General features: G+C 43.2%; 1 protein-coding gene across 1 annotated transcript; it reads right to left on the bottom strand.

Moving 5' to 3' along the window:
* Window positions 1-772: 772 nt before the first annotated feature.
* LOC308086822 (E3 ubiquitin-protein ligase RNF14-like) lies at window positions 773-11388 on the bottom strand (the record flags this gene model as incomplete). The annotated part of the gene is made up of 8 exons (XM_080430467.1): window positions 773-888; window positions 1032-1092; window positions 1674-1811; window positions 7793-8058; window positions 8760-8838; window positions 8956-9537; window positions 10184-10314; window positions 11211-11388. The coding sequence occupies 8 exons, from the start codon at window positions 11386-11388 to the stop codon at window positions 860-862; spliced, it is 1464 nt and encodes a 487-aa protein (XP_080286593.1). The 3' UTR covers window positions 773-859.
* Between the last annotated feature and the right edge of the window lie 553 nt (window positions 11389-11941).

Below are 11941 nucleotides of genomic sequence, written 5' to 3'. Positions count from 1 at the left end.
ACCAAAAGTTTTTTTGAAAGTGAAATATCCCTTTAAGTAAGAGTATCAATACTGCAATGTATAAATACTTAGTAAAAGTGTAATACAAGTAAAAGTCCCGAATTCAACATTTACTTGAGTAAAAGTACAAAAGTATTGGTAACAAAATATACTTAAAGTACAAAAGTAAAAGTACTCATTATACAGAATTTCACAAGTTCAAAATGTATTAAAGAAAACTTTTGAAAATAGCAGATCTTTTATAGCAGATCTTTTAGATATTGCCTCTAATATTTTACTCCACTGCAATTATTTGAAAACTTTAGTTACAAGTTACTTTATAGATTTTGATTATTATTACAAAACATACGTTAACCACTTCAGCCCTATATACATTTTGGCCATTTGAAAATAGCCAATCTACAAGCTCACAATGCGTCGCGATGCGACGCATTGTGAGCTTGTATATCTGCTATTTTCAAAAGATTTTTATACATTTTAAAACTTGAAATGGGACATTCTGCATGAGTACTTTTGCTTTTGGTACTTTAGTACATTTTGATATACTTTTGTACTTTTACTCAAGTACATTTTGAATTCCGGACTTTTTTTGGAGACAGAGTATTTCCATATTGCAGTATTGATACTTTTACGTGAGTAAAATTGTGAGTAGGCCTACTTTTTCCACCACTGACCACATGTAAGTGTCTTGAGACAACTTGTGATTTGGCACTTTAATAAAACTGAATTGAATTGAATCCCAGCTACAAAACCAGTTTATATCAACACCATGATTCAACTGCCAGTCTGTCACCCACACATCACCCACACGTCATTTACGTTCAGCCCATCAATGTGTCCGTATCCACCGCAGCAAGTGTCATCTCATCTGATCCTCCTCGTCCACAGCTATGGAAGATGGATGCACACAGCAGTAGTAGATTAATCAACTGTAAACTCTATCAAGCTATTTCTGTTATGATTATATTATTGGCAGTTATTGTCCAGAAGGTGATTGTCTGCACTTTGGTTTGCCGTGAGTCTGGCGAGACTTACCCAGTCGAATGCTGTTCCACAATTAGAGCATTTCATGTTGTTACAGCCTCCATTCTTCTGCACAAACAACATAACACATATATGGCATTATACTTTAGTTACTAAACTTTAGTTACTAGTTACTTTTTAGATTTTGATTATTATTACAAAACACACATTAACCACTTCAGCCCTATATTTCTTCCATTTGAAAATAGCCGATCTACAAGCTGCGATGCGACGCATTGTGAGCTTGTAGATCGGCTATTTTCAAAAGATTTTAATACATTTTACACATTTGAAAACTTGTGAAATGGGACATTCTGCATAATGAGTACTTTCTACTTTTAGTACTTTAAGTACATTTTGATGCCAAAACATTTGTACTTTTACTCAACTACATTTTGAATTCTGGACTTTTACTTGTAATTGAGTATTTCTAAATTGCAGTATTGATACTTTACTTAAGTACAACATTTGAGTACTTTTTCCACCACTGGGCACACATAATCAGATGCATTTCTGTAAAACGTTGCAAAACATACTGTGTGTACGTGCGTGCGTGCGTGCGTGCGTGCGTGCGTGCGTGCGTGCGTGCGTGCGTGCGTGCGTGCGTGCGTGCGTGCGTGCGTGCGTGCGTGCGCAGGCACCAAACTCACTTCTATCCTTCTATAGCAGTTAGGGCAAGATTGGCTGTTAGTGAATATCCAATTTGCACTCTTCAGCATATGTCTTCCATACCTCCCCTCTAACAGCTTCCTCCTCTCATCACTACCGCTCTGATCATCCCACAGACCCTGAGTCATCCCACAGACCCTTTAAAGCAACTGAGAGAGAGACAGAGAGAGAGAGAGAGAGAGAGAGAGGGCACATTAGATAGAAGGGAATTAGAAACAACACACTTTGTGCTCACAGTAATTCCAACCATATCCAAGGGAAACTAGCCATGACAGTGTATTCAATAACTCAGATATACAGACACTACAGAGAGAGACATACAGGGATACTCACAAAACACAAGGATAAGCGCGCACACACACACACACACACACACACACACACACACACACACACACACACACACACACACACACACACACACACACACACACACACACACACACACACACACACACACACACACACACACACACACACACACACACACACACACACACACACACACACACACACACACACACACAGCCATAGCGGCCATCGCTGAGTGGTTAGTGAGCCCGCCTAGGGAGCCAGAGGCCCTGGTTGCCCCAGGTACGATTCCAGGCCACGCCAGCATATGTGTCGATGAAATGAAATTTGTCCCTGAGCAAGACTCTTAACCCCTAATTGCTCACAGGCCCTCATTGGAAACAAGCCCGCAAGGACTTTCTTGAACGTCCTGTTAAAAGGAATTATCCTTACACACACACACACACACACACACACACAATATGGACAACATCAAATATCTCAATAGCTTTTACCAAATACCTTGATATCATATTGTGACGATATTGTGATGATAATATACATTTTCTTCAAAAATGACAGGCAGATCTACAAGCTCACAACACGTTACAATGTGACACATTGTGAGCTTGTAGATGTGTTGCAAGACTGTGGACTAGCCGACACCAACTGAATCGCTGCCCTCCACATCCTCCTGTCAGGGCTTTAAAGGAGTTGTTCACCTAAAAAATTACTTATTTTCTATCAATTACACGCCCCATGAAGCATTGAATTCATGGAGATCTTTTATTTTTTTACGCATTCCTGAGCCAATAATTTGATGACCGGGTGTATTTCCGGTAGGAGACTGAAAGAGACTCATTTTGAGTCTCTTACTGGAGACTCACAGTGTCAGTTTGCTTGCCACCAGTTCCGGGTGCCTGACAGAGTTACTGACAGCCTCATCCTTCTCTCTCTGACCTTGTCTGTGACGCGTGATTATGAATCCCACCAACGTTATAGGATACACCTGCCTTACCTGTGTCTGATTGGCTCCCTGGCAGGCATAGTTTTACTGAGGTTAGGGTTAAGGTTAGGTGTAGGCATAGTCTTACTGAGGTTAGGGTTAGGTTTAGGCATAGTTTTACTGAGATTAGGGTTAGGGTTAAGGTTAGGTTTAGGCATAGTCTTACTGAGGTTAGGGTTAGGGTTAGGGTTACATTACAGTCATTTAGCAGACGCTTTTATCCAAAGCGACTTACAATAAGTGTATTCAACATAGGTAGGGAACGAAAACTACTAATCACCAGAAGTCTTTAGTGCATTTTCTGCAAAAACAAGCAACCAAGAGTATACCTAGCGCTAAGGTAAAAGTGCAATATATCAGCTACCTATTTCCTTAAACAGATGAGACAAAATAGCTAAATCAAATGAGCATGAGCTAAAACAAATAAGTGTATCGACTAAACAAGATCCAATAAACAATACAACAATAGAAAACAAGCGTTCGTACAACTAGTTAACAACAAGTAGGTCAGGCAGAGAGGAAGGGTAGTGTTTCCTGAAGAGGTGGGTTTTCAGCCTGCGGTGAAATATGGGCAGTGACTCTGCTGTCCTAACATCAGTGGGAAGTTCATTCCACCACTGTGGGGCCAGAACAGAAAAGAGTCGTGACCGTGTGGATCGGCCAGAAGGACCCTTGAGTGACGAGGCAATCAGTCGCCCCGAGGTGGCAGACCGAAGTGGTCGGGCAGGGGTGTAGGCATCGACCATAGCCCGGAGGTAAGAAGGAGCTGTTCCTTTCACTGCCCTATAGGCTAGCACCAGGGTTTTGAACTGGATGCGAGCCGCTACGGGGAGCCAGTGTAGAGAACGGAGAAGGATGGTTGTGTGGGAGAACTTGGGGCGGTTGGGTAGGGTTAGGTTTAGGCATAATCTTACTGAGGTTAGGGTTAGGGTTAGGGTTAGGGTTAGGGTTAGGCATAGTCTTACTGAGGTTAGGGTTAGGGTTAGGTTTAGGCATAGTTTTACTGAGGTTAGGGTTAGGGTTAAGGTTAGGTTTAGGCATAATCTTACTGAGGTTAGGGTTAGGGAATGGTTTGGGTTGGACTTCAGTGCTAAGCCTTTTTTAGAAAGGGCATCCTTTCCGAAAAAGGCAGAGCAAGGAATTTTTGCTCTCGCCATCTTGTTTTTGAAAGAAAGTCTTTTTGGGATCCCGTTACTCTTTAATTTTAAGGTCCTTGTACTTTTACATTCTGTTTACTAAGTCTTTAATCTAAATTCTAAATCTTAGCTCTAAGTTCTTTTTGGCTGTTTCGCCTTTCCTAAGAAAGGATTCCCCATTAGGGTTAACCATTTTCCCTTTCTTCAAAGTTTAGGTTTTTAGGCATGTTTACAAACTATAAATAAAATTGCCAGTGAGCTTTGTGAGGAATGTTCACTGGGGACTGTGCATGGCAGGTACGTCCAGTCATCCTGAGTCCCACCTTAGTTGGACTGCATACCAAAATTCATCCATAGTCTCATTATAAGAATGGTACAGGATTAGGACTCAATAAAAGATTTTAGGAAAACAAATATAGTTATGGACCCAACCGCGATGGAGGGGCGCAGTCTCAAGCGAACTTGAGCCACGAGAGGCACCACCGAGCGCGCTAAGGCGCGCGAGTTGCCGTGCCGAACGTTGCGAAGTTCGCTTTGAGCCTACTCAGCCCCGTCCGAATTATGTACCGATAGGCACAGAATAGTAAATGATGTTTGTGGGGACTGCGTTTGCCCCAACTGAACCTCCCAGTGACTACTGGTCAATTCTAGTGCGTCTTTGCTGGGACTGACACCATTCTCCATTTCTGCTACAAGGGTTAGGGTTTAGAGTAATGAGGACCTTAAAACATTTAATTTTAAGGTCCTTATTATTTCACATTTGTTCATCTAAGTCTTCCTAGGTCCATTGTTTGATTATGTGTGTATTAACCCACTTAGTCCTTTTGAAGGTTTGAGTGGGCATTTGGGTTGAGTACCCTCACACCTATTTGGGTTTTAAGCTATGGGTCAGGAAGAAGCCCCTTGTCTTCCCATAGGGTCGTTGATGCTTCTGTGTTTGTCCTTAATCTAGTATCCCGGTCAGGCGTTACTCCTCCTTCCTCTGAGTGGGTCCTTGTTCTCTTAGTTCTCTCTGAGTACCTGGTGGTCTCTTTGTGTTTCTGTGAGTTTGTTTGATTGAATTAAGAAGGGTTGTTTTGTGTGTTTCTAGTGTTTGTCATATTAAGTCCCTCTGGAAAAATTGTACCTAATCTGTTTATCCATTGTCTTTCGTTATATTGCCTTTGTCCTAGTGTCCAATTTGGGTTATGTTCTAGGCCAGAGACTTTTAGGGAATTTATTCCATGTGTCATAAAGTGTTGAACAATTATTAAATTGGTCTTCTTGGCATTATTTATATTATATCTATGCTGGTTTAATCTGGTGGCGATTGTGTTTTGTGTTTCACCCACATATTGAAGGTTACATTTGGTGCAGGTGATTAAGTAAATACAGTTTTTAGTGTTAGCTTGTATTTTTTGTTTAATGCCAAACACCCTTTTGTTGTGTCTGTTGGTCACCATTTGGGTGCTTTTAAAGTAATGTGGTCTCCTGTTAGTTGGTCCATTCGTTCCTTTAAGAGTGCTGTGGACTAGATAATCTTTGAGATTCTTATTTTTTCTGTAGGCTGAAATGATTTTACACCCATTTAAAAGAGTGTTTCCTCTGTTCTGGAAATTCCTTTTTATCCTGGTGTTAGCCAATTTACTTTGTGAGGAGTATGTAGTTACCAGAGCCAGCTGTGGGCCCTGGTATTTTTCCTTTACTTCCAGAAAGGTGTCTTGGGCCTTTCGTAGGAAGGTCCTTGTGTACCCTCTTTTTCGTAGGGCGCAGAATAAGATCTTGCAGGCTGTCTTAAAATCCTGTTCTTGTGTGCAAATTCTGTGGAATCTTAGTAGCTGTGATTTAACAATCCCTGTGTAACAGTGTGGTGGGTGGAATGACGTTTTATGTAAGAGAGCGTGGGTGTCAGTTTCCTTAAAGTAGACTTTGAGATCTAATTTTCCACTGGTGTTAAACAGTGGTCCTTTGAAAATGGTTACATCCAGAAAATCAATTTTGTCTGTGTCTGTTACAAATTTTATAGTGATGGATCGGTGATGTGTGTTTAGAACTTCAATAAAATCTTCAAATTCCTCCTTGGAGTGCTCCCAGATCCCAAAAATATCATCCAAGAATCTAAAATAGTGGGTTGGTTTTAGAATACATTTTTTTAATGCTGTTTCCTCCCACATTGCCATGTAAATATTAGCATACGAAGGAGCAAACCGTTTTCCCATTGCTGTCCCCTTTGTTTGTAAATAAAACTTATTGTTAAATTCAAAATCGTTCTTGGTCAGATTAAGGCTTAACAATTCTAATAATTCAGCATCTGGCCTTCCCCTATCCGGATATTTGTTGAAAATTTCTTTCACTGCCTTCAACCCTGCATCCGTCTCAATGTTGGTGTATAGGCTGTCAATATCAATTGAGAATAACAAGGCCGTTTGTGGCATTGTTATTTTCTTGATTTTTTCAACAAAGTCATAAGTGTCTTTCACATAGCTCGGATGTTGGGTTGAGAGAGGTTTCAGGAAATAAGGCGTGTAAGGTTAGGGTTAGGGTTAGGGTTAAGGTTAGGTTTAGGCATAGTTGCAAAAACGAGAACTGTCAATCACAGCGACTACTGGCCAATCACAGCGGGTTTTGCCTAGAACTGCGGTAGGATCAATAATAACGCATCTGGGACACATGGGAAGCCTCCTCCGGTCTTCCCATGTGACATTGAGTGCCGTTCGTGGCATAAGGGTGATAAAGACCCCGACGCAAATCACCCTGTCAGGGTTTATTACTCAATAATGACCTGCTTTCCATTGATTATCCCTTGCATAGTCGAGGTCAGTAACTAAACCTGGGCTTGCCTCAATAATCTGAACCATCTTTTCAGGAACGCTGTAGGCTCGGAGAATGTTCATGAGTTCCCCCAGTGTGTATGGTGTCAAAAGCTTTTTGGAAGTCAATGAAGGTGATCACGTGGCGCTGACAGGTTCCTCGCGACGATGCCTTCCAGTATCCTCCTCAGTGCCACTATCTGTACATGAACCACTTCAGCCCTATATATATTTCAGCCATATGAAAATAGCCGATCTACAAGCTCACAATGCGTTGCCATGCGACGCATTGTGAGCTTGTAGATCGGATATTTTCAGGGTGCCCGCTAGCCTAGCGGTCCAGGCGCATACCACATATGCTGGTAATCCAGCTTGACAGTGTATCGCGGGTTTGACTCCCGATCCCAACAACCTTTGCTGTGTGTCACCCCCCATCTCTCTCCCCGTTTCCTGTCAGCCCACTATCCTATCAATAAAGGCAGAGAAAGCCCAAAAATATATATTTTAAGAAAAAAAAAATCTGCTATTTTCAAAGGATTTGTATACATTATAAACTTGTGAAATGGGACATTCTGCACAATGAGTACTTTTACTTTTGGTACTTTAAGTATATTTTGTACTTTTACTCATACATTTTGATTATGGACTTTTACTTGTAGCAGAGTATTTCTACACTGCGGTATTGATACTTTTACTTAAGTAAAAGATGCGAGTACTTTTTCCACCACTGCACTTACATAATATATTGATATGTTGCCCAACCCCAACACACACACACACACACACACACACACACACACACACACACACACACACACACACACACACACACACACACACACACACACACACACACACACACACACACACACACACACATGAGTGTCTGGTAGGCCTGCGTAGTAGCCTTCTTGCTCCTCTCCCTCAACCTGTGTTTTTGCGTTCCTCTCTTCCTGTGCTTTTGCGATCCTCTCCTCCTCTGCGCGGTTCCTCTCCTCCTCGGCGCGGCAGTCCTGTGTGCCGTGGTAGCTTCTCCTGCAGGACACGCAGAAGGCATAGCGACACACGGAGCACAGTGCCGCCCTGTTGCCAGCCTCGAGAATTACAGCGCAACCACAGGAACGCCGCGGGCAGTACGCCACGTCTGACATGAGAAAAGAGGAGGAGAGGAGAGAACAAGTAATGCCTAATTTATGCTCCGTCGCACAACGGTGTCGTGCACCCGAAATAACCAACCTAAGTGTAACGCCCGGAATTCGAACCAGGGTCTCCCGCGTGGAAAGCCAACATCTTAACCACCAAGCCAAAGGGAATTCCCTATTGCTTGGGGGAGATATTAGACGTTCAGGCCATCGGGCTGAGGTTGTGAGCTACTCTGCTACACTCACCCCACTTTTGACCTCCTCCCACGGGGGGAAAATCCGATCCGGGTCACGGCACCAATGTGATGCTCGAGATTCGAACCCGGGTCTCCTGTGTGGGAAGCCAACACCATAACCACTGAGCCAAAGGGAATTCCCTATTGCTTGGGGGAGATATTAGTCTTCCAGGCCATCAGGCTGAGGTTGTGAGCCACTCTGCTACACAAGCTCACAACGCGTTGCAGACGCAGAGCGTTGTGAGCGTGTGGGTCTTGCGTGACACCGTCGTGCAGCAAAGTCTGAATCAGGCTTGAGGAGAAAGCCTTTTTTACGAGGGTATTGTTACATACAGTATTTGCAGTCAACTTGCTAGCTATAAAGAAGAAGCAAAATTGGTTCTCTTAAAGCTCAACAAGCCCAAACTCTGTTTATGTATTATTATCACACTTAAATATTGTAATATGCTGGAAATTTTGAGACAAACCTGGCATGCGGTCCAAAGTAGTCTGGAGCAAGAGGCGGTCGTACCGGCTGAACAGCTCCTCTCCTACCAGCCGTCTCACCTACAGAGGGTGAGACAGGGAAGAGGGGAAAGAGTCAGGGTGTAGGAGTTGTTCTTCTTGAAACACCTATCAGTATCTGATATTAAATAAAAACTGCATTTAACAGCGTCCAGATACCTGCAGGGGCGTAGGCGTGGCGCTGCAGTCTTGACGAGGACAGGCGACATTGAGGACGTTCCCTTCCGTTATCTGGACCTTACAGAACTCTGCCAGACAGGACCGGCAGTAGACGTGTCGGCACTCCCTACTGAGTTCCGTGCATTCTGACCCGGGCGAAGTCACGAAACACACGCCGCATTCGAACGTCGCGGCCTCGAACGCTTTCTGCCTCTGGGCCTCGTCGTAGAGCAAGAGCTGGGAGAGGAGGGTTCGTGCGGGGTTTGGAGGAGAGGGTACGGAGTCTGCTGCTACTGCGTGGGCTCTGAGAGCGGCTGTGGGGGAGGCAGTTTGGACAGTTTGGTCCTTTTCCTGACTCCGACTGACATCGTGACTGTGGACTGATTGAAGAGGACGTGTTGGCGGAGAGGCAGCCTGATCCTCGGTTTTACTCGACTCCAAAACAAGAGCGTTTTGATCATTCCCAAGGATGTTCAGGAAACGGAGAACTTCTTCTCTAAGGAACTGCACCCAGGTGAAGAGCACTACAGCGCCCCTTGTGGCCTCGTACAGGTGAGCCAGATGAACACACACGGCAGACAACTGTGGCGGGGACACAGTGGGAGCAGGGAAAACTGTTAAAACATCCATTTTATTAAACTTCCTCTCTTTCTTTCTTTCTTTCTTTCACATTCGCACTAGACACACACACGCACGCAAGCACACACGCACGCATTTATTTTACCGTAGTGGGCACATCAAAACCACATTTTCATTCAAATAAATGCTGTTTTTACCCAATTTGCTTACCCTTCCCTGACCTACCAACAACCACCTGACCTCATTCCCAGCCTTTTCTCATCTCACAAGGAGAAAAGCCTGGCAAAGAACTACAGCTCAAATGTCTATGATAGGGCGGGACTTCAGTTATTATGTAATTCCCTAATTAATATAGTCTATGGGCTACTTCCCTAATCCTGATCCTAATGAACCTGAATCTTTTTATACCCTCGCTAACATAAAAATCACCCAAAATGTTCTGGCAGTGGTTTTACTATCCTTGCAAAGAGGCCATTAAAACTGAACATGGCTCTCGCACACGCACGCACGCACGCACGCACGCACGCACGCACGCGCGCACGCACGCACACGCACACGCACACGCGCACACACACACACACACACACACACACACACACACACACACACACACACACACACACACACACACACACACACTTCTCCTTACCTGTGTGTGTGTCAGCCAGCAGCAGGTGAGGGTGAAGGTGGGCGGGGAGGAGGAGGGATAGTCCTTAGGTAGATCAAAGGTCAGAAGCAGAGGCGGAAGGAATGATATCGCATACTGCCTCAGTTCAACACCTATAACAGAACAGCACACGGCAACATCATCACATTGCCAAAATGACTTGAGAAAGACAGTTTAAACCGTTTTCAAGCAGGCACACATGCAGTGAGAGAGATAGGCAGTTACTGGCAGGTAGGCAAGCAGGCAGGTATAGCCTTGGACCAATTGACTGTCAGAGATTTTTTTTTGTATCAGACAGACAGACAGACAGACAGACAGACAGACAGACAGACAGACAGACAGACAGGCAGGCAGGCAGACAGACAGACAGACAGACAGACAGACAGACAGACAGACAGACAGACAGACAGACAGACAGACAGACAGACAGATACACGACAGAGTAGACAGACAGACAGACAGACAGACAGACAGACAGACAGACAGCAGTGGTGGAAGAAGTACTCAGATATTCTATTTAAGTTAAAGTAGCAATACTCTGTTACAAGTATAAGGCCTGTGTTCAAAGTGTTATTTGAGTAAAAGTACAAAAGTATTGGCGTCAAAATATACTTAAAGTACCAAAAGTAAAAGCACAAAAATTTTGAAAATAGCAGATCTACAAGCTCACAATGCGTCGCGATATGACGCATTGTGAGCTTGTAGATCTGCTATTTTCAAATAGCCTAGGTATAAAATAGGGCTAAAGTGGTTAATGTATGTTTTATAATGTAATAATTTGTATCTAAGTAACTAGTAACTAAAGTTTTCAAATAATTGTAGTGGAGTAAAAGTACAATATTTGCCTCTGAGATGTAGTGGAGTAGAAGTAAAAGTATTGAAAATTGGAAATACTCCAGTAAAGTAAATAATACCTCAAAATTGTACTTAAGTAAATGCTACTTGAGTAAATGTACTTAGTTACTTTACACCACAGACAGACAGACAGACAGACAGACAGGTGTCTTACCATCTCTCATAGCCACAGAGAAGTCATGTGGCAGCTCCACAGACACTCTGATCTCCCCCCCTGGTGGTCCAGACCCCCCCCCCTCCTCCTCCTCCTCAGCTCCAGTGAACTCCTCCTGATAGATGCTGTGTAGCGCCAGCAGCTCATCGTCCTGAGCCTCCTGGTCCTCCTGGTTCATTATACACTCCTGTGTCCTTCTGACACCAGATTGGTCAAAACCTACAGTTACTAGTTACTTAGTAGATTTTGATTATTATTTACAAAACATACATTTAATCACTTCAGCCCTATATATATTTCGGCCATTTCAAAATAGCAGATCTACAAGCATGCATTGTGAGCTTGTAGATCTGCTATTTTCAAGAGATTTTTTAAGACAATTTACACATTTGAAAACTTGTGAAATGGGACATTCTACCATAATGAGTACTTTCTAGTCTTACTACTTTAAGTACATTTTGATACCAATACGTTTGTACTGTGTTTTGAATTCTGGACGTTTACTTGTAACAGAGTATTTCTACATTTCAGTATTGATACTTTTACTTAAGTTAAAAATAATAATAATACTTTTTCCACCACTGACGATACGTATTGTCCATTCTCCTAAACTGTTCAAGTTCAACAAAAACGAATAATACGTCTGATGTGACACAGACAGCAAGTTGACTTACCTGAAAAGTAGCCTACAGGAAAGTCGTCCTATTACCTTGACGACTCTATGGCTTTGA

The sequence above is a fragment of the Gymnoscopelus braueri genome (genome assembly GCF_963280865.1).
Source record: "Gymnoscopelus braueri genome assembly, chromosome: 6".
NCBI lineage: Eukaryota > Metazoa > Chordata > Actinopteri > Myctophiformes > Myctophidae > Gymnoscopelus > Gymnoscopelus braueri.
The sequence above is the reverse complement of the archived record's forward strand: the minus strand, read 5'-3'. Positions and strand labels throughout refer to the sequence as shown.